Source organism: Oryza glaberrima, chromosome 12 (assembly GCF_000147395.1).
Source record: "Oryza glaberrima chromosome 12, OglaRS2, whole genome shotgun sequence".
Taxonomy (NCBI): domain Eukaryota; kingdom Viridiplantae; phylum Streptophyta; class Magnoliopsida; order Poales; family Poaceae; genus Oryza; species Oryza glaberrima.
Window position 1 is genome coordinate 21,574,891 of NC_068337.1, and position 23,118 is coordinate 21,598,008.

The following is a 23,118-nucleotide window of genomic DNA, read 5'->3' on the forward strand; positions in this document are numbered from 1 at the left end:
TATAAAAGCCGGCCATGGCGGCCACAAGCCAAGCTCACCGCCACCACTCCATTGCCATCTTCTTCCACCTCCAGCCTCCTCCTCCGCCTCCAATGGAGCTTCCCCTGGACAAGGCCGCGGCCCGCTCCACCCCGCTCGCGCTCCCCGCCGCTGGGGCGGCGGCGGCGGCGAACCAGTCCCCGGCGTCTCTGCCACTGGGACCACCCGCGGCCGCCTCCGCCAAGCCCCTCATCGCGGCCGCCAACCCGCCGCTGCTGTCGGTGGTGGCTCCGGCGGCGGCGGCGCCCAAGTCGTCGTCAGGGTGAGCTGTGTGTGGTGTGGGGTTTTGCTGTGTTCTTGTGTGTTCTTTGGTGGTTTTGAATTTGCTTGGTTTCTTGGAGGAAAAACTTGTGAGAAAATTGCACTGCGAGATGGGGGCAGGTTTGGATGTTTTGGTATCCAAAGCTGCACTCCTCTGTAGTTCACAGTTAAAGTTGCAGCAGAATACTTTGCGTTTGCATTTCTTTTTCACTGATCGAAACGATCTCATGTGTTCTTGGTTGTGCTTGCTCTTGATCATGCCGATGATCCTAGTGACATCCAGGGGTAGAGATCTATTTTGGCTTCCTCGAAAGCCCGGTTGATGATCTCTCGGTGTCTTGGAGAGGCAACCATGCTGCAGAGTACGTGTGTTCTTGGGTTTCTTTGGATGTTCTTGGAGGAGGAGAACTTGAGAAGTTGTTGCACTGTGAGATGGACAGCTTTGGGTGTTTTGATATCCAAAGCTGGACTCCTCTTTTCGCAGTTAAAGTTGCAGCGGCAGATGCTCTCTCTTCGTTTGCGTTTCTTCTGCGTTGAGATCTCGTGTTCTTGGTTGGGTAACGAAGCTGCATATATATGCTTTTCATGCCGATCCATGCATCGAACGGTAGAGATCTCTTGGGTTCATCGGAAGCCCGGTTGATGTGATGATCTCTCTCGGTTTCTTGGACGCAAACGCGTGCATGCAGCGTTGCAGTAGTACGTGTGATGTTCCAGGGTTTCTTTTGGTTGGTTTGAGTTGAGACTTGAGAACGATCGATCGACGACTAAAGGCTTGAACAGGTTGGATTTCTGCCGTCTTTTGGTTGCATGGAGGGTGTGGATGTTCTTGAACTTTTGGTGTTGGATCTTTGTTTTTCTTGGGAGGTTTTGGTTTGGCTTCTAGGTTTCTTGGTAAAGGTAACCATAGATCCAGAGTTGAGCTCAAAATGTTCGTCTCAAAGCTGCATGCAAGAGATCAATAGTTTTTGCACAGCTTGACGACGAGTTCGACGTACGTGCTAGCTTTTGCTTTTCTTGTTCGGACGATCAAAAGCCTGCATGCTTTCTTGGGTCTCGAATTGCTTTACTTTCTTTTCTGATCGTTTTATGCCTTTTAATTTGATCTTGTCTTCACTCCAGGGGTTCATGCCTTCTCATGCATGATCTACCCACTCACGTTCTTTCTCTTTTTCTTTTTTTTTGTCGTGCCATTTTTTTTTCCTTGATGATAAGCAATATTATTCGGTTCTTGGTTTCTTGAGTAGTATTTCTAGGTTTCTTGATAAGTATGTTTCAATGATTTTGGTTCAAGAGTTTCTGGGTTTTCTTTGGTGTTTTACTGCCAGGAGGGGTCAAAAGTTAAGCCCCTTTTGCTTTTTTTTTTTTATCTTCTTTGTTCTAGCTTTGTGTTTTTGGTGTTTTTTTTTTTGTCTTCTTCTTGTGGATGAATGCCTCGGTTCTTGTACTGATCTGCCGGTATTTTTGTTCAAGCTTTGGTCCCCCCTTACTCCATTTAGAGATTTCGGTTGTTTTATTTATGATTATTCGTCGTGTGCAAGTTGATAACTATGGTACTTTGGATCACTTTGTGCTTCACCTTGATCTTGTTTTGTCACAACATGAACTAGTGCAAGGTGTTAGTCCCCACTTTTTTAGCTTTCTTGAACATCTTGAAGCTTATTTCTGGTCATGCGGGTCAGGCTAAAGTTTCATCTTGAAGTTTGTCTGAAATCTTCAAGTATATTTGTATAATAATATACTGTGTAACATTAGTTCACTGTTCCCGTATTAATTGCACTGTTCAAGTATATTTTGAGTGTAACATTAGTTTTTAGCTGTGTTAAGAGTTCACTGTTCATTTATTGCATTATTCATCATTTAGTTCATTATTCATCATGTAGGATCAGTTTACTGCTTATTTAGCTTTGTTCAACACCCTGACTCTATTTATCTCTAATCATGTTGTTGTAGGGCTGTGGAAGAGAGCAAAGAGGGTGTGGAAGAGAGCAACAAGAGCAATGTGTTGACCATTGGCAGCATCAGGAGCACGCTGATGAGGCATGAGGACACCATCATCTTCGGCCTTCTGGAGAGGTCACAGTTCTGCTACAACCCGGACACCTACGACCCCAACGCTTCCAGGATCGTCGGGTTCAATGGCTCCCTGGTCGAGTTCATGGTTAAAAAGACCGAGAAGATGCATGCTAGAGTGAGTTCATTCATTTCTGCATTCTGAATTTGTGACAGGGACAGAATAATGTTGTGACATCCTTTCAGATGGGGAGGTACAAGAGCCCGGATGAGCATCCTTTCTTCCCTGAGAATTTGCTGGAGGTGGTGGAGCCATCTGTTGAGTATGAGAATGTAATATATATATCTCACTCCCCCAATTTTAGAGTCACTTTGTGATAATGTGATTTATGTGTTGACTGTTAAACCTGTCTGTGTTTTACTCTTTTTGTGCCATGCTGATGTGCTATACTTTTTGACAATGTGATTTATATGTTTAAATCTGTCTGTCTTGCCATGCTGTTTACTAGCTCTGCAATTCCAGTTCTTTCGTGCACATGCTGATAATGATATTGGTATTAGGTTCTTATGATAATGTGATCATGTCACTGTTTCCTAATATAAATTTCTGAACTTACTACTTATGATTGGTGACATTTAAAATTAGAAGTTTCAGGTCAACATCTTAGTAACCATCTATATTCAGTCATCTGCTACTCTTTATTCAGAACAAATTGTCTGTTACTGTCTGTCTCCAAAATCATGTCATCAGCAAAAACTGTACTATTTGACACTACACAGGTTCTGCATCCAGCTGCTGCTAACATCAACATAAACAAAAGGATCTGGGATGTGTACTTTGGTGATCTTCTGCCAAGGCTTGTGAAGGAAGGAAGTGACGGTAACTGTGGATCGAGCGCATGCTGGGACATGTTAATTCTGCAGGTGATTTTGTTTGATAATCTGATCACCTCACATTTAAACTCATGTCACAACTTAGTCTTGAAACCTTGAATGTATTATGGGTAGTCCAAATGACAAGTGATTTCTTGTTGAAACAATATTATTGTGCTTATGATCCAATGTTGCAGTTTACACAGAATTTCTTAAACTCTTAATGTGGCACCCTGCTCAAAAAATGAAATTAGTATGTGAAACATGTTTTGGGCCTCATGAAAATTTGTGCAACCAGAAGTTCACTCCTTTTTTCTTTGGTTTGAACTGAACTTGGGAAACTCTTGCAATTGCAGGCACTCTCCAAGAGGATTCACTATGGCAAGTATGTGGCAGAGGCTAAGTTCCAGGGGGCACCTGATACGTACACGCCTGCAATCTTAAACAAGGCAAGGATACAGTTCTCTCTCTTTCTTTTTTTCTGAAATGGAACAGTGGGTAGTCTGTCTGATTGGTTAGAGTTACAATAAGAGCACAGTACAGTTCATCATCTCTACTTCATTGTACATTATCTGCTTGAGTTACTTACTAATCAGTAATCACACAATTAAGCACAACCATCTTAATCTCTAGTACTACATTGCAATCCTGATCTATCAGCATTGTACATCTCACTGATCAAACCTTTTTTTTTTTGGGTGTTTTCAGGACAGTGACAAGCTGATGGAATTGCTGACGTTCGCGAAGGTGGAGGATGACGTGAGGGCCCGCGTGATGAGCAAGGCCATGACCTTCGGCCAGGTGGTGAGTGAAGATCTGGAGAACGAAATTAAGCTCAAGATCGAGCCGGAGCTGGCCGTGGAGCTGTATGACAAGTGGATCATGCCACTGACCAAGGAAGTGCAAGTGCAGTACCTCCTCAAGAGGCTGGATTGAGTTTTGAGCCCCAACTATCCTTTGCCTGTCCATCTACAAGATGCTCTCTCTCCAGTTTCAGTTCTGAACTTGAATAATTAGGCCCTTATGTTTTGTTTTACCAGATACTGCTTTGAGTTCAGTTTTAGTTTCAGTAGTTTGCAGTTTGGTATCTTCATGTAATCCTGTAGTTGAAAGTTCAGTTCTCAGCAGAGCATTTGGTACTGAATTGCAACTTGAATGGAGGTTGTCTGAATTGAAAAGCCAAGATTTGAGCTATTTCTATGGTGAAACATGATCTTGTTGTCAAATGCTTATCTTTGATCTGCTCCTGGTCTCTTTACTAGCTTGTCAAAACTATTTCTCTTTTCATTCTTTGCTTGGCCTTTGCCTGTCTTATCTCAAGATATTCACCAGTTTCAGTTCTGAACTGTGGACAGCAGCTTACAACTCAAATAATTAGGCCCTTGTTTTGTTTCTCAGGTTGTGTTGCAGTTCAGCTTTACTTTCAGTAATTGCAGTCTGGTACCTTCATGTAATCATGTAGTTGCAGTTCAGTTTTCAGTAGAACATCAAGTGATTGCAACTTTACTGAATTACAACCTGAACCGTGAGCATCTGAACTGAAACTCAAGCTTTTAGCCCATGCTTTGTTTGATCTGCTACTAGTCTCCTTATACTTGATATTTTCATTGCTTTGTCAGTGTCAACATTTGGTCTACTTATACTTTATGTTTATGTCCTGGAACTCTGCTAAAACCTACTACTGGTTTAGGACATCTTAAACTTGGCCAGTTTATGTGAACAGAAAAGCCTAGAATTGGCAAAGGATTTCAGTAAAAATTTGTCTCACAATCCATTTTCTGACACTAGTTGCTTGTCCTGCCTTGTTAGGCAAAAACTACCACACTAGCAATCTAGCATTGTATACCTAACCCAGAATATTCCAAGAGAATGAACTCAGACAAAATATAAAATTTAGTACTGTGTTTTTGCACTTGAGACCTATTGCCATTGCCATCACTAGTTCAGTTGATCTTGGACATTAACATAATAACATGTGTGTGTGTGATCACTGATCAGTAAGTAGTAACATCTGTAATTTCTGTTAGAGTTTTCACAGGAGCATTAGGCAGCTAAATGACAAGCTCAATGAAAGCTCATTACTAATAATCAGGGTTGGATCCAACGTGGGTGTAGGGGGGACTTGAGTCCCCTACAACCACAAGACCCGTGGGTGTAGGGGGGACTTGAGTCCCCTACAACCACAAGACCCATGGATACCCTCGGAGCACCCCCTTCGATTTTTTCACCATAAATGATAACTAAAGGTTCTTAGATAGCTAGAGGTTGAAGAAACTGCGTAATTGAGCCCCCAATTTTTTTTTGTTCCTGGATCCGCCCTTGCTAATAATTGAACTGATGGCTGCCACTCACGGTATATGTCATGTGGGCCCTCATGTGTCTATGACATGTGGGTTCGGTGGTAAATTCTTAATTACTATTTGTAAGAGTGACAAATAGTTAAATATCTTGTTTAATTAAGCAGGTCGCTATCAGAGGCAGAAATGCATAAGCGGGTGCAGATAAACAAACACTAGGCTTGCATGCAAGAGCTGTTGGTCTTGTTGTGAGAATCACATGATGGTGACATGCCAAATTGTCAATGGGAGAGAGAGAGAGAGAGAGAGAGGAGTTGGGTTGGATGGAGGTCGGTGGTTTAGTTGAGCAGATGCCATCTAATTTTGCTTGTCAACTATATCAGAGATGGGGGCCCTTCAATTTTGCGTGGACCCGTTTCATGCACCATGGGAGGTGTAGAGTACTAAATCCCAACAAAATGACATGGTGTTGCCTTTGGTCAAAACGAAAGTGGCTTCAATATTTTGTAGGTTCGAAATGAAATCTCAAGTGATTATCTATTTCTACTTTTGGTCCAATAGTTATTGATGGATTAATCTTGTAAACTGATACAATTATGACAAAAAAATGTCTCTATGACGATTGGACCCATTATCTAAAAATGTGTGACACGTCATAGTTGACAACAACCAAACAATAATTTTGGTCCCTAAAACATAATTAACAATAAATTATTAAATAAGAATAATATTAAACATACAAAATTCATTAATATGAAAACTAGTAGCTAGACTAGAAAACATAACCCATCCTAAAGTTGCATTGTAACTATGGTGTAGTCTTATTATCGCTCTTTTCTTTTTATTATTTTTTCATAAGTATGATTTCTGGTTGAGTAACAATGTGTTGGTAGTGTGGCATGACTTGGTTTCATTTGCACGGTAAAGGAAACGAACTTCTAGAGAAACCAATACTCCTATCAGTACTACCACTATATAGATGACAAACGCTAGCTAGATCAGCACACAAAACATGGATCGAGAAAGTCAGGTGCCAACGGAGAAAGCAAAGTCATGCGCGGATCTCAACGTAAATCCAACGAACATAACACCGACTACTTTTTTTTTTAGCTAAAAATTTATTAAGAAAGCCGAAACTCTAACAAAGTTGGCAACAATTTTAGAAGACAAAAACATAAAAGGGAAGCCATGGAAAAACCATCCTCGGTGGTCCATGGACCGGGTGCACCCCAAACCACCTCTGCATCTCCATTCTCCACCTTCCTCGGTTCCAAATTCCACCTGCATCGCTACTCCAACTCATCATCAGCAGCAGCAAAAGCCAGCCAGCGACCTCTCCATTCTCTCCAAATCTCTCTCGCTTTCCATCTCCATTTTCCTCGCAATCATTCCGTTCAGTTATAACTGCTCGTTGCTCGTTGATTCGCTCGCTTTCTGTCCCTGCGATCTGTCGCCGCCGTCGTTTTGCCGGCGAGAACGGCGGCTAGGGAGGCGGCGGCGGTGAGTCTTTGGGTTTCTTGCCCGCTGTGTGTGTGTTGTTCTTGTGTTCATCAAGTACTCAAAGTTTTGGGGGTTATTTTTTTCTTTTTACTGATGAGATGGTGTTGATGTGATGGCACTGTTTGATCACGATTTGATTGAATCAATTAGTAATTGATTATTAGTTATCACTATGTTTTATGTATCCTGGAATCTTGGAATGGATCGCTTCGTTTTATTGATTACTGAGCGAGATTTATTATGTTCTGAGGACTGGATTTATCATGCCATTCACTCATTAATTATCTGATTAACTTGCATGTCCTGCTGATGTGGCTCCTATTGTCATCAAGTAGGCAACCCAAACCTACTGTAGTGTTGCATATGCAGCAATACAATATAAATAGAAGATTAAAGTTCTGTATTTATCATGCTATGTATGTTCTGCGATCTCCACATTTTACATTGTTGTGTGCTTGTGTCGGATGTAAGTATGCTAGTTCTTCATGTGCTCACATGTGTGTCTGCATTGTGAAAAATTGCAGCATCTGTGCTCCTAAATGACAGAGGAAGTTGTCAAAGAGGTTATCATAGTCTCAACTCCCGAATCATCTAAATCGACAAGCGGCGATTTCCCGGTGAATTCTCTTGAAAATGTGGATGTCAGCAGTGTGCCATCTGACCTGAAGAGGAAGGAGAAGTCAGTGCCACATTACCTGAGAGCATCCACTGGTTCTTGCCATGACAGCTGCAAATTTGGGGCACATCATTCCCCTGAACCCAAGAAGTACTGGCCTGTTCGTCGCAGGCGACATCAGGACCGTGCCAATGCCGGGTGCGGAAAGCAAGGCCAGGATGAAATCCAGACACAAAAAGGCAGATCCAGAAACAAGGACCTGGAGCTGAAGATTTGTCTTGTGAAAGATGGTAATGTTCATGACAAGCCTGAATTCATCGAGGTGAAGAAGCCGCCTATTGAAATGGCATCTGACAACTCTGAAACCTCACCATGCGTGCAAGATCAGTTGTCATCAGCTGAAGAATCCAAACGTGTTGAGGATGGAGCTGATCTGCCATGTGGTGATGATAAATTCTTGATCCCTGATGGCAATGCTGCATGTTTTGTGGATGGAGAATCATCAGAGGGAGCTGTAAGCATTGAGCTGGAGATGCCGTTGGCCATCCAGGACAGTGACGCGTCTGACGATCATATCGCAGATGCCATTTCGCCTCCTGAATGTGTGTACAAAGCTGGTGAACAGTTACTTGTGGATGACATGTGTGATGATGGATCAGGAAATGAGTGTGCAGGTTCAGAGAAGAAGAGCACTCAGATTGTGATGCCCTCCGAGAAGCGTGAAAAATCTGGGCATGGAACTAAATCGAAGAGTTTGTATAATGTTTCAGTAAAACCGAAGGTGAAAGAGACATCGACTGCAACGCGAAGCAATGCGTCAAGCCAGAAAATTGTAAGAACATCGGATCGGAAAGCTTCAGGTACAACAATTGAAAGCTCCAATGGATCAAAGGTAGTGAGAGCCACCAAGTTCAATAGGGACAAGAAATTCAGATCTACCGTCGCATCGAATGTACCAAAAGTGAAGGAGATCAAAGTTACATCACCAGCTACTGTGATGGATCAATCTTCCAAACCTACTAGGAAATCAAAGCTGAAGTCCTTGGTTGCAAATGATGCTCCATCTCCATCAGTTAATTCAGAGAAACAAACTGACAGAAAGATGACAGTGATGAATGTTGCCAAGAATGCTCGTGTTTGGCAAAAGAAGGAAGAAGAGAAAATAAGTCCAGTGAAACTGTCTCGTTCTATAAACTTGTCATCCAAGTCCCTTTTGAGCATAAAGATGAGAGCAGTCAAGAAAGAAAAACCTGCTTCCCTAGTGAAGAGCAACAAGAAGGTGTATGGAGCAGAAAATGCTGTTGCTGACGTTAAGGAGAAAAACCTGAAGTCAGCTTCACCAAAAGTGAGAAAAGTAGAAGTTAGCAAGAAAGAAAGCCGTTCTCAGAAAGGTACTACATTTTGTTTGCCCCCCTGTCAACACCATGTTCAAAGATTTGCTTAATTTACATTCAACATTACTACAGATTTCACATGATAATCTGTCTGTTTATGTCATGATTGACAATAAGGTTTACCTTCTTTTCTCCCCATCCTAATTCAGTAATCTTGCATCCAACAGTACTACAGACAATTTATGCAGAAAACACTTGTTTCTCAAGCAAACATTGACATGTGCTCATTCAAATTTAGCAGAAAATTCTGGCACTCCAAGAACTGAAAACACAAGGCAGCCAAAGTCCTCAACCATCCCAGCGCAGTCGCCTCGCAAGCTAACTTTCCGACGAGGAAAGGTACTGAACCTACAGAGCAATTCAGAGTCGAGCAGCACGCCGAGACGGCTCCGGTTCAGGCCTGCAAAGACTGTAGAAGACAGCAACAGGAGCAAAGAATCCACCAGAGGGAGAAGGAAGAGTGACAGTGCAGCCTCTTCCGGGTCAAAAGATTCAGGCTCTTCGAAACCTGAAGTTGTCATCCTGAGGCATCAGGATGTCAGGGACAAGAAGAAGAACGAGCAGGGATTGTTGAACAATGTGATCGAGGAGACAGCGAGCAAGCTTGTCGAGACGAGGAAGAGCAAGGTGAAGGCCCTCGTCGGCGCCTTCGAGACAGTGATCTCGCTTCAAGAAAGTAAGGTGGCTCCAGTTACAGCTGCAGCTCTGAGCTGAATGATGTGTGTTTTCGTTTTGGAGCTTGTGAACTTCCTGTAAATTTTGGAGTCTTTGAAGTTTGCATGTTTGAGGTTTTTCTCATAGTCATAGGACTTGGTGCTTGATTAGTGAAATACAGGACCAGTACCTTTTGTGTTTGCGCAATAATTTACCAAATACAGAAAATATACAGTGATTATAAACTAGGAAAACTATATTCATCCCTTAAGGGGATATCCCCTCGTTTTTGTATGCCACTTAAAAAATTATTAATTTTTTTTAAAAAAATAGTATGATAGATCAATATGTGATATATCACTTCACAAACATACATATTCAAATTCAAATTATACAAATAGAAACAAAAATAACAAATTTGACTATGAAAAGAACGTGTAATTCATGGTCAAATTTATTGTTTTTGTTTCGAATTGTATATGTCGAATTTTAATCTTCATGTTTGCGAAAAAATATATCATATATTGATCTATTTTTACAATTTATTTCAAACTTTTTGATAACTTTTTAAACACCATACACAAAACGAGGGGATGTCCCCTTAAGAGATAAAAATCCACTTCTTATAAACTATGCTGAAGTTCATTTCAGTGGCTTAATTCCTAAACTGTGTTAGAATCTGCCAATTTTGATTCTTTTTTTGCTTCATTTCCTGTGCTTGCTTCCTACTTGCAGCAGGTTCAATGTAATTTACGTATGTTGAGTTCCAAGGACGATTTGATCATTCTTGGTGGCTTGACTGGAACGTTGACCATGGAGTCTAAGCTGAGGTGATTTAGTTGAGCAGGTCAAACCCATCAAAACCACCATTCATGTATGGATTCAGGGGGCTCCTGCAGTAGCATCAAAATTGAAAAGTATAAGATGTGACGCCCAAATCCAATTTGGGTTTATAAATTTCATTTGGCATATCAATTGGAATTCAGAGTCAACATTTGAGGGAAGAAGCGGCCAGAGAATTCCAACACGTAATCAGTCCAATGATTTGGACCAGTTTGTGACAATATGATACTATGATGACACAATGAACAACGGAAGCACCCAAAAGGATGTAGGATATAGATAAATATTATTTGAATAAGAAAATGAAAAACAAAGTCTTGGTTTGAAGTAGTTGGATGAGCATGCCTTGTATGACATACTCTTCATCTAACCATTTCTAATATTATAATATTGGACTTTAGGACAAGAACGAATCATGCCATTTAAAAGGATACCACATTATCTAAAAAAAAAACAAGGGTATCAATATCACTGAGTTTTTTTTTTATTTTGGGCAAGCAATTTTTCCAGTGCTCACCAGTTACTTCATGTTCCTGGCATCTCACAAATTTACCTCCAGCATTTGTGAATCATAATACGGTAGATTTGCAGCAGATAATTGGAAATAAAGATGTACAGCCAATTACTGATATTAACCAGTGCCATTTTCACAGGGCAGGCAGTTATGTCAAATTGTCAAGTGCTTTTTACCCTCATTCATTCTAGAATCATAGGTAAATAGTATCAACTAATTGCATATTTGCATTAGGTGACCATTGACTACTGAGATCCTGATAGCAATAAAAAGGAATAGAGGATGATGATTGTGAGTTAGTAGTATCCCTCAGCACAATCATGATACAGTTGCAAACATTGATTTAATTAGGATAGGTTTTTGGATCAATACATTGGATGGAAAGGTTTGTTTGTCTAAGCCTATCCACTCAACAAGTGCAAGTTGCATCTCAGAGGAAAGTGGATAGAAGCAAGGTCACCTTTTTCTCTCCACTTTGTTTTTTTTTTTGTCCTTTTGAAAACACGCAATTTGCATTGAAATTGTGATGTGGATTGGTTGATCTTTGACTTGCATCTCCCCAATCCTTTTCGTCCTGTAAATCAAAACTTAGGATTTGGACTTCTTGCTGAAAATCACATCAAGCCATAATTCCTTGCTCTTTCTTCAAGCCAAGAATTAACAGCCCTAATCACTTTCTCATGTGCCATTTCATTATCTTTGATGTTCTTTTGGCACCAAAAAAAAGTATAACAGGTGTTTATCTTGGTAAAAAAAATCGTTTTTTTTTTCACAGAGACTCTTGCAGCTAATTGGAACATTGTCGTCAACTTATGCCCATACTTTACCCGGTCAACAGACAACAGCTATGATATGCCTGCTGCTGAGTAATGGGCCCCACATGTCTGCCATTCATCTCACACCAACTACACTACACTATTTCCAGATGAGAAAAATCCAACACGTAAATGACTCTATATCCTACATGTGAACAAAATATTTCTACAAAATCCAAGATACTCATAATTCTTTTACCCAGAAATCAAACTAAAATTCCTCAAATATCATGCAGGAATCAGGATGTAATAAAAAAGTTGTTATTTTTATCAAGCAGGAATCAGGATGTAATAATAAAAATGCAGGAATCAGGATATTATTTTTAATACAACCTGGAGTCAGAATTTTTTTTTTGTTTTATCATGTCTCCTCTGTTGCGGCTGTTGCCTTCAGATTTATTAGACCAGTTCATCTCAACCCAGAAAAGAAAACAACTGAGGCAGTAACTTTCCAGAAGCACATGTAAAGAACAAAAACATCACTGTTTAAAGGTTAGTAGGAGCATTAGTACTTATTTTTTAAAAAAGATAATACAGTATTAGTACTCTAAATCTAATTAGGAGCACATAGCTTTCTGTACTATAGCAAGGGAAGAGTGAGAGTAGCTTCCAAGGGAGACATAAAAGAGAGGCAGCAACTACCACCAATACTTCTACTTCCTCAAGAATCTCTCCTCTTCTTTTCTATCCAAGAACCGCTCAAAAGCTCGAACCTTGCGCAATCTTTTTAAATCCTCCCGACCATTTCCTCCGGGTTTGATTCTGGGCAGAGATTGCGAGGGGAAAGATACGAGCTTTTCTTGGCTTCTTTCCCCTGCATTGGGAAAGATACGAGCTGCTGCTGTTCTTGGGAAGAACAGCTTGGGACATTCTTGGGTTGGGGTTTGATTCCCAGGTAATGGAACTCTTCTTGGTTTCTCTTGGATTCCGTGCAGTATTTCTGCTGTTTTTAGTATATAAATCTGTGGCAAATTACGCTGCGCCTGTGTTGGCTTTGGTTGTGGTTGCTTCATTTGGTTTCAGTTTGTTCGAGCCTTCGAGGATTTGATTCTGTTTAGGTGCAGTTTTGGAGGAAGTTGGGTTAGCGTGTTCCATCAGCCAGTTTGAGAAGTTTTTGTTAATTCGATGTTCAGATTCTGCTGGGTTTATTTTGGGTTTTGCTGAAATTTATTCTATGTCAGAGAAACTTTGATCTTCAGCTTTCTCGAATTTGAGCAGAAATGGCGTGCTCAGGTCGATCGTTTGCATGTTGAAAAGGATTCCTTTCTTCAAGTTTCAGGGTCCTCTTTGCATGTTGGGATGATTTTGCCAATTGCAGAATTTCACCCTGCTCAACTGATAAACTTTCCCCTTCAATGAAATATCCTTTCTTTCTTTCCTTTTTTTGTTTTTTGCATTTTGTTGTTTAGTGCTAGTTCATGGATGATTTCCTCAAATGTTAAAAGAATTATATCTCTGGATACTGCATTTGGAGATGCCTAAGTTGCTCCAATAATTGAGATAGTAACATAGTTGTTTACTTGCATGGAAACAAAGTTTAAACTGTTCGTTTGTAATTGATTTGACCTGTTAAACATGTAAATATAGGACATATAGAAGATGATGATAGGGCAGGTGTCACTTTCATCCATGTTGATAAAATTAAAACTTAAGGCCTTCTCCTTAGTCCTTACCAACTAGTAGTTGCCTTATTTAATTAGCACAATAAGTCTGAGACATTTCTGGTTGTCTTTTGGGTTGGGTGGACAACACCATTTGCAGGGGAAGAAAGCATGAGGCTATGGTTTCTCATACCTCTTCTTCTCTGTTTCCCTACATTGATTCGATCCGAGGATTACTCGGATGTGACCATCATCGTTCGGGGTGCTGAGACGATCGCTTCGACCAGCAACGAGTTCATTTGCGCCACCATTGATTGGTGGCCTCCAGAGAAGTGCAATTATGACCAGTGTCCATGGGGGCAAGCTTCTATCTTAAATTTGGTAAATTGCTAATTTCCCAAGAATGTGTGTGTTTTATCATGTTGTAATTGATATTTTTGCAAAGAACTAATTTTGATCCTTTTGTGAATTTCCCAGGACTTGACTAATCCTTTGCTAGCTAAAGCTATCCAAGGTGAATATTATACCTATTTTCTGCGAACAATTTTCTACTGTAACTAAAACAAATGGACAACAGTAGGGAATTTCCATACTAAATTGCAAATAGGATTAAAGTTACAAAGTCAAAGACTCAAAGAATTCTTGTCAAAGATTTATCTGTTCCTTTGCAACTACATATGCCAGCAACTGTGATCAATTTCATTCTACCGTGTGGAGGTTTACTTGTTACACTGACTAATATAAGATATTAGAGGGTAAATCCCGTTTTAAGAAACATATTGACATTTGTGGTTCATTCTGTACCTTTATTTATTAAGCTTGGAATTTGTTTAGAGCTACTTTCCACAAAATGTATTTGCCTTCTTATGGTTTTCTACACTTTCCCATGATTCATGGACTTTTTTTCCCATTTATTTGTTTTTGTAGCCTTTAGCCCTCTACGTATCAGACTTGGAGGTTCCTTACAAGATCAGGTGGTGTATGGCACGCCGAATTTAGGATCTCCATGCACCCCATTTTCAAAGAGTTCAAGTGGCCTGTTTGGATTTTCTCAAGGATGCATAACCATGGAAAGATGGGATGCTATTAATAAGATCTTTATGGATACAGGGTAAGGCCTTCCTTCTCCAGTAGTTTCTGATGTGCATTCTTTTTTCTGTAGTGAATTCTGATATATTATAAGATAAATTGTTGACCACATCACAAATCGGAACCTTAGTGAATTCTGATATATTATAAGATAAATTGTTGACCACATCACAAATCGGAACCTATCATATACCTTCATTAAGTGTGTTTCCTGACCCATTTTTTCATTTAATCCCTTCAGTGCAGTTGTTACATTCGGCCTTAACGCGCTTCAAGGGCGACAGCAGATGGGCAGAGGTGTTTGGGGAGGTGCTTGGAATTCCAGTAATGCTCGGGAGTTCATGGAGTACACTGTTTCGATGAACTACCCTATAGACTCATGGGAATTTGGTATGAATTATAAAAACTAAAACCTTCATTTGCTGCCTACAATGAGTCAGAAGCATCGGTCATTTGTGTAATCCTTACATCAGTAGTTGTGCTTATGTACTAGGTAATGAGTTGAGTGGAAGTGGAATTGGTGCAAGTGTTGGAGCTGAACAATATGGAAAAGATATAATTGAGCTCAAGAACATCATCAGCCAGTTATATGGAAACTCTAGGAAACCATTGGTGGTTGCCCCAGGAGGATTCTATGACCAAAAATGGTATGCTCAGCTTCTTGATATCTCCGGTCCAAATGTTCTCGACGCAATGACTCATCATATTTACAATCTTGGTGCTGGTAAGTACTTCCTAGATATAATGTTAGAACCGCTCCTTAATTCATCTTTGTTTTTAGGTTGTACTACACATTTAAGATGACTGACATAAACCAAATTTTATTAGGTAACGATCCGCAAGTTGCAAATAGGATCTTGAATCCGCAGTATTTGAGCCAGAGCTCTGATACATTCAGAGATCTCCAAATGACGATACAGCGGCATGGACCATGGTCTGCTCCCTGGGTTGGGGAAGCTGGTGGTGCATATAACAGTGGCAGCCGAAAAGTGTCTAATACTTTCCTGAATAGCTTCTGGTAATTACTTGCCAGTTCAACAGATAATTATTCCAACCATGGGGATTTTTCTTGTTTTGTTCTTAAACTTGCTGTTTCAACTAGGTATCTTGATCAGCTTGGTCAGTCAGCAAAGTATGACACAAAGGTTTACTGCAGACAGACTTTGATTGGAGGCAACTATGGCCTTCTTGATACTGAAACTTTTGTTCCAAACCCTGATTACTACAGGCAAGTATTCCTATACTTTGCTCTGCCACAATCATGCTTTACTACCCTATATACCTTTTGTACTAAACCACGGTATATGTTCAGTGCCTTGCTGTGGCATCGGCTCATGGGGAAGGGAGTTATTTCCTTAGACACCAGCGGTTCTTCGTACTTGCGTGCCTATGCGCATTGCGGAAAGCAAAAGGTATGAACCATGATGAGTCCAAAGAAAGAATTTGGTTACCTACCCATTTACTTCCAGATACCTGAAACAACCTAAGATGAAACTGTAATGCTGCCATGTTATCTTTTTGGTAACACAAGCATAGTACTACAGTGTTCTAGCATCATATATTCATGTGGTTGATTAAACTGAAAGTGAAGATAGGCTGACCTATATGCTCTCGAAATGGTTTTTCCGTGCTACAGGGCGGCGTCGCGCTCCTCATGCTCAACCTGAACAAGAACATGGGATTCATGGTCTCAGTCAGAAATGACCTCAACATTAATTTCAGAGAAATGGCAGGGATAAAGAGGGACAACTCCTTTGTCCATGGCCTGAAGAGGACAGTCTCCTGGGTTGGGAGCAAAGCCTCGGATGGGCTGGAGAAGAGGGAGGAGTACCATCTGACTCCACAGGATGGCAACCCTTTTGCCAGGACAGTGCTGCTCAATGGAGCTCCTCTTCAGCTCACTGGAGATGGTGACATCCCTTCACTGCCACCAGTGATGGTCTCAGTCAATTCCCCGATCTATGTCGCCCCGCTGTCGATCGCGTTCGTCGTCTTCCCAGATTTCGAGGCTGAAGGTTGCGAACGATGATTTCGAGTTTAGATAGAAATATCATGAGGTTTTTCTTTTCTGATGTGATGGTATAGGTGTTCTCAGGGTTACATCCACTGTAAAGATTTTTCTGTGTTTCTAGTTTTTTCCCCAATTGGGCTATATATAGAATAACTTGATTCCAGTGTTTACTGATCAGTATGTAGCAAGCCTGCAGTTCCATTCCCTTCTATGTTTGGTTGGGTCACAATGAAGCACATTTGATGTAGTGATATCATGCTCATTTCCGCATACTATATAAAAAATGTACATGTGAAAGAAAAATGTCGTCCTTGATGTTTTATGCTGGTATGAGTGAATTATGAAAAATAAAGAATTACATGCAGATTAAAAGAAGAAAAAGAACACCCTCTTAAGAAATAATTAGAACTCAAACTAGTCCAACCAGTATTGTGTTAGGAGTACCTGCTAACCATAACCAATATCCACTGAAGTTCGTCTAAAGAAATTCATTGAAGTTCTTATTTCTTGTAAACAATGTACAATAAAATGATCAATACACACTGATGTATGTACTAAACTTGAAAAGGTTATAGATAGTCAAAGACCAAATATGACAGGAGTTACAAATTTACAGTAGGTGTAATAATCCAATTCTGATGACACCAGTGACACCAGAGTATCATACCAGATGACCACAAAAAGATAAAGAAAACAGGAAGCAAATGTACAGGGCTTGCTTTGCAAAATCAAAATCTGGCCCATGTTGTTCATGTGGTGAACTGGATACCCAACAATTACAATAACGATGGGCCTACCATCAATCCCGCCAAATCAGGCAATTTATATTGCTCCAATAAATACAAAAGAACCATCCTACACAATACTGTAATTTCATGAGCTATGATACAAATGGAATAAATAAAGGGAAAGAGATCCTAGTGTATAGGAAGAAAATATTTCCTTTGTGTTCATTAAATATTCTCCATCCGCTCGTGTACCAGCTCCGGATTACTGTTCAGAGAGCATTTCGTGGGTATCCTTCTGGACTATCTGGTATTGGTCTCCAAAATAATGAATTTAATTCCATAATTTACGCCAATATTTATAGAATGGTTTATCTAGCCAATCTATAACTGGGGCTCCATTATATGACAGTTTCTTATGAACTCATTCGAGTAGTTCACATGTCTTGTCCAAAATGGCTGGAGATGCTTAAAACCAATATCCAGCCATGGTTTACTTTGGCCATTGTAATGTATGACTGCTGCTTTCTGAACACTGGGGATATCTGTCTTTTCCTGATACCCCAAGCCTAAAAGATGCCATGATGGATCAATAGGATGAACATGACCTCTAAATGCTATAAGGCCAGGTGGTAATGTTCCAAGCCTCCAAAGTGTGAAGTTTGAGTTCAGATTCTGCAGGGAAAGAAGGTAGCATGAGTAAGGTAGGTAGCTCAAACTCATCAGAGCTTATTTAGAACGTTAAAATTTGGACCAAGCATTGGTCAAATATATGATCATTAAAAATAGTGTCCAGCATAATTCCATATGCCTTTTGAAGTGATCAAGAGAAATTCCCTAGTTTTTAACATATCAGCAGCTCTGCATTAATTTTATATAGTTGCTTTTAGAATGTTGCCACAAACAAAAAGAGCGTTATGTTTAAACAAGGAGCCTGTTAGACTTCCAAATTCCAATATCAGAAAATATTCACTTAGTTACTATAAAATGGAAAAAAATGTGTAGAACACAACTGGGGGTGTGCAGATGAAAAGGTAGTGGCATCGATGTTTTACCTCCCTGACCCAATGGTGGTATTTATCTTTAATGGATGTCTTTCTCCATGCACTCAGGTCAAATATATTCATGCCATATGCCCATGCACACTCCGAAGGGTCGAAGTTATTGGCAATGAGGGGATGGGAGAAATTGAAATAATTTCTGAACCTCTTGGACATCACCCAAGTATCTCCACCTCTGCAGGTCTCAACAGCTCCATTTACCTTCCCACCTAGATCAATATCCCAAAGTGATGACAAGTCCCGCTGGACAACAACGTCATCATCAAGAAATACAACTTTGTTGAGGTTTGGGAACAACTGCATTTCACAAAGTGCAAGTTAGAATAAATTTGCACAACTACAAATCTTTCAGGAAAAAAATGAGGTAGATTGAAAAAATAAATGATGCAGTTAGAATATATTTGCACAACTACAGATCTCTGAGTTAATGGGAAATTCCAACTAACTACAGAACATTATAAATTGTTGCACAATACAGCTTTCTGCAAGAAAAAAAATTATGCAGAGTATATACATATATATTATTTACATTTAAAACAAGGAAAGAAACTTCAAATCTGTTGTATTTCCATTGCTTAAACTCAGGTTTCTATTACATATGACAACACATGCTTAATTGTTTATCAATTATGCCAAAGCTGATGAAACTGTACTGAAAATAAGTTAGAAAAAATTATTGTACCTCAGGCAAGTATATTCGAATATGATTGAGCACTGAAGTATATGTTGGACTCCCTGCCTGCAGCTTGGCAGCAAAAACCCTTGGGCTATCACCTGCACTATTTCTTGCAAGGTGATTTCCATGGAAACGACTTCTGACAGTGTGCTGAGTTTCTATAGCTTCAAGAACTGGCACGTTTTCTCTTGTTAACCAATCAAATTGGTGAACACCTTTCACCTCAACAATGGCAGGAGAAAGAGTATTCAAAGCAAACCATGAGTGCATAGCAGGATAGGTCTTCTTGTCAGTGATGACATGGAAAACTATCCTGCCAGGTTTTAATGATGACCTAATTGTTGAACTGACCACAACTGAGGCTGCAAGGATGTTATCTGATGCTAAAACAAAATGGAGATAGGAATTGTCAGAAAGACGAGGGATCAACTCAGGTGGAGGGAGTTGTTTCCTTGCAAGAGCATTGGATGAGTATTCATCAGTTAGACGCAAGGAAAGGCAATGAAGGCCTTTGGGAATAGCAATTGCTGCGTAGTGTTTGTTTAACTGCTCTGATAACCTTGATGTTCTCAGTTCCCTGTCCATGCTCTCCATCTGCGTAATGTTATGCAGGCAATGAAAATATTAGTGCTTGCTGAACAATAGAAGCATATTAGCATGATGTTAGGGACCTTCAAGTCCATTAGTGTTCTGCTTGGCAACTTTAGAAGGATGGGAATCATTAAATACTACCTGTTGTATACATGTGGTGTAAACAAGATATTTATTTATTTTCATCACTACTATAGTGAGCCTTGATATTTAGAGTTTAGCTATGTAGAAGCTACCAGTTTAGCATGTAACGCTTGTAAATAATGGCGAGAAAATAACAGTTTTATGTACAAGATAGCTTGTCCATCACCATCCAACACAATAACATAACTGCTATAAATAATATTACCCAAGAAGTGACACAAGCTTTACAGTGGATTCCAAAGTAAAAACACACTCAAAGGAATCATGACGTTCATTCTCAAGCACAAGTCACCACCAACATAACCTACTGAGAAAATTTGCAATTCACATGCTTGGACAGAAATAGAAAATATGGACAGTACTTCAAAACAGGGAAAGAAACTTACTGTTGCCTTCAGCCTAAAAGCAAATGACCTTAAATCATAATCATTATTCTTCATGTCCCAGATGAATTCATCAAAAGAGTCTGGGACCTTCAAATCAACAGGTACTTCTTCAGAATTTATTTCGTCAAGCATCCTATACAAATCCCTCATGACCCTCTGCGCATTAGAATATAGAAATTAAATAAGGAACTAAGCAAATCCACAAAATTGAAAGGAGAAAGGTAATATCAGAGGAGATGTGAGTACCATGGAGCCATCGTTGCCCCTACCAAGAAGCCGTGGACCTAACCGTCTGCCTAGACAATCTGATAGTAACAACTCATGAATTAGTAGCAAGTCATTGACCACACAAATTTCAACTATGAACAAATTTGAACATGTATAAATTATGATGGATCAGGCAGCACAACAAAGAGAAAGATAAGTACATAAAGTATCATCGACAAAAGATAGGATAACAACATAGGCACCAACTAAAGTAGAGTTAAGGCGAAAGTCCAGATAACCCCCCCTGAGCTTTAGAACAATGTCTGCTTAACCCCTAAGATTCCATTTGAGAAAAATAAAACTAAAGCTTCTACTAAATGCTGTTACACATTTAGAACTGATAAGATCAGCAGTCTCTTTTCTCCAGACACGGGAATTACCACTATTTACATTTTTATGATCAAAGACAAACATAGTCTGCTGCAACCTTGAATCCAACATATGAACATAGGGCAAGATTTCAGGTCCATGTACAGAAAAACAACCAAGGGGGGTGCATGTAACAGATTATTTAGCAGGATCATGATGTAATAGCAAATTAAGTGGATTAGATGATAGGGAAATGGGCCTTGTTTATAAATGTGTACATTATGATTAGTAACGTAACTTATGGATTGGAATTTGTCTGAGGATAGTTTAGGCTAAAGTAATGACTTATTCGAACAAAATAAAAGCATTCGAGGGGCACACTTTGGTATTCTGGCTGGTTCAGTATGAGCCTTCATAGTAGCTCCAACTCACCAATTATGAAGTATCGGAAGTAACAATGGAGAAAAGTTGTTCCATTTTCTAACATACGGAGTAGAAAACAAGTGGTGTTACATATATTTCACATTCATAGTTTACTTACAGAAGTGTTGGTCTACCGTGTCAATGTGATGTGCCTAATTTCTCAATGAACCATCAAGATATCATTATCATGAACACCTTAACATCTAAGAGTGATAGAAGCAGCCATTAAGTTGCCACATAAGTGGTAAGCAAAGCAACCCCATTTGTACTAACCCTTTCTATAGGAGGCCAAAACGAGCAGTTTTGGAACATCAGGTGAACCAAGAAAGCAATTAAAGCAGCCAACTAAGCAAATAGTATGCAACCAAAAAAAACAATGCCACTATCATTATCATGCCCAAATAAGCCCCCATAATCTAGTGACGGCAAGTGATCATAGCACCGAAGCAGGCGTGTAGTACATTTCATGAGTTTCGGTTAAAACACAAGAAAATTATGAGCATCCCAGCGGTTGTTATCAACCGAAACGCGTAATTCACGCCGCCGCGGCACGCACATTGCACATCCCTGGTCTGGTATACCACCAGTAAGCTACATAAACTACTCCTGAAGAACTAGCTGTGCAGGGGCACAGTAACACCATTTCAAGACCATTTGAAGAGCATTTCATGAAGAGGGAGGCAAGGTACCTAGGGAGGAGCACTTGTTGAAGCCCTCGAGGGTGACGAGGGCGGTGAGGATGAAGACGAAGGGGAGGAGGAAGGCGAGGATGAGGACGGTGTGGAAGACGGTGCGGTAGGAGAAGTGGCGGGCGGCGGCCTTGAGCTTCATGAGGTCTAGCAGCCCGCTCCCCACGCCGCCGCCGCCGCCTCCGCCGCCGCCATTGCCGCCGCCGATGCCGATGCCGCTACTGGAGATGGTGATGCTCCTCATGCTCGGCGACAGCCGGATCTGCATCGTCGCCGCCGCCCCCCTCCCTCTCCCCACTCCTCCTCCTCAAACCGTCTAGACCCGACGAGCATTCACACGCGCCGACGACGCGGCTCACAGACGCCGCAGCCATGGCAGCCCGGCCGGATCCGGCATTGCCGCCGGCCAAACCAGCAATCAAGAAGGGGGGGGTCGATCCTGCTGCTGCTGATTGATTGCTTCCACTACGGCACTACCCCGTGGTTTCTTGGACTCCGGATCAAGAGAATCCGGGGTGGTTTCTCCTCCTCCGCCTCGTCCTGAGCTCGATTGGATTCGGTTCCTCGCGGTAGCTAGCTAGCTGCGCGCGCGCGCGCGGGAGAAGAAGGGGGGAGGGGGTAGGTGGATCGTGCGGGGGTGGAAGGGGAGGGAATGGGAGGGAGGGTTTGATCTGGGTTTCGAGGTGGTGGGGGATTAGGCGGCGACGAGACGGAGACGGAGACGGAGACGAAGAAGAAGAGGAGGGATTTGACCCGACGCGATGAACACGAAGAGGAGGAGAAGGGTCGGGTCGGGTCGGGGTCGGGTCGGAGTCCAGCGTGGCATGGTTGGGTCAAACCAAACCAAACCGCTGGCTGGCCGGTTGCTTCCTCCAGGAAGCAGAAGACACAACACAAGCATCCCAGCCCACTGCCCACGTGTGGTATTATTGCTACTCCTACACTAGCCTTGCTAGATTTTTTTTTACTCTTCTTTTAAAATATTAGTATAAGTCATTTTGATTTTTTCTCTCCTAGTTAAACTTGTTTGAGTTTGACTAAGTCTAGAGAAAAAATTTAGCAGCATCTAGAATATAAAATTAGTCTAACTAAAACTAACATATAATATAATTTGATAATATGTTTGTTTTCTGTTAAATATATTGCTATATTTCTGTATAAACGTGGTCAAACTTTAGAATGTTTGAGTAGGGAAAAATATCAAAACGACTAAGACGGAGGGAATATTTTGTTCTGGTTAACATGCACCGTTGTATTAATTACTACGGATTGCTAATTTTGATGAATGTGATAGCATGGGGGTTCGCCTTTTCCGATTTAGTGTTGG

The 23,118-nt window shown here is 40.8% G+C and overlaps 4 protein-coding genes across 4 annotated transcripts; 3 read left to right on the plus strand and 1 right to left on the minus strand.

The window, feature by feature from the left end:
* The first annotated feature begins 14 nt into the window (after positions 1 to 14).
* Positions 15 to 4,390, plus strand: LOC127757783 (chorismate mutase 1, chloroplastic-like). Its single transcript, XM_052283358.1, has 6 exons — positions 15 to 301; positions 2,254 to 2,491; positions 2,560 to 2,646; positions 3,094 to 3,237; positions 3,543 to 3,635; positions 3,895 to 4,390. The coding sequence occupies exons 1-6, from the start codon at positions 15 to 17 to the stop codon at positions 4,120 to 4,122; spliced, it is 1,077 nt and encodes a 358-aa protein (XP_052139318.1). The 3' UTR covers positions 4,123 to 4,390.
* Positions 4,391 to 6,769: 2,379 nt separating this feature from the next.
* On the plus strand, positions 6,770 to 9,886 carry LOC127757665 (uncharacterized). The gene is made up of 3 exons (XM_052283232.1): positions 6,770 to 6,983; positions 7,508 to 8,990; positions 9,235 to 9,886. The coding sequence occupies exons 2-3, from the start codon at positions 7,523 to 7,525 to the stop codon at positions 9,705 to 9,707; spliced, it is 1,941 nt and encodes a 646-aa protein (XP_052139192.1). The 5' UTR covers positions 6,770 to 6,983; positions 7,508 to 7,522; the 3' UTR covers positions 9,708 to 9,886.
* Positions 9,887 to 12,432: 2,546 nt separating this feature from the next.
* On the plus strand, positions 12,433 to 16,690 carry LOC127757018 (heparanase-like protein 1). Its single transcript, XM_052282427.1, has 10 exons — positions 12,433 to 12,714; positions 13,581 to 13,801; positions 13,898 to 13,934; positions 14,348 to 14,531; positions 14,751 to 14,899; positions 15,003 to 15,233; positions 15,338 to 15,527; positions 15,612 to 15,737; positions 15,822 to 15,921; positions 16,146 to 16,690. The coding sequence occupies exons 2-10, from the start codon at positions 13,592 to 13,594 to the stop codon at positions 16,536 to 16,538; spliced, it is 1,620 nt and encodes a 539-aa protein (XP_052138387.1). The 5' UTR covers positions 12,433 to 12,714; positions 13,581 to 13,591; the 3' UTR covers positions 16,539 to 16,690.
* A 161-nt stretch (positions 16,691 to 16,851) lies between these two features.
* Positions 16,852 to 22,645, minus strand: LOC127757017 (probable galacturonosyltransferase 13). Its single transcript, XM_052282426.1, has 6 exons — positions 21,792 to 22,645; positions 20,350 to 20,408; positions 20,104 to 20,259; positions 18,989 to 19,576; positions 18,301 to 18,603; positions 16,852 to 17,920 (listed from the first exon to the last, which is right to left on the minus strand). The coding sequence occupies exons 1-6, from the start codon at positions 22,057 to 22,059 to the stop codon at positions 17,630 to 17,632; spliced, it is 1,665 nt and encodes a 554-aa protein (XP_052138386.1). The 5' UTR covers positions 22,060 to 22,645; the 3' UTR covers positions 16,852 to 17,629.
* Between the last annotated feature and the right edge of the window lie 473 nt (positions 22,646 to 23,118).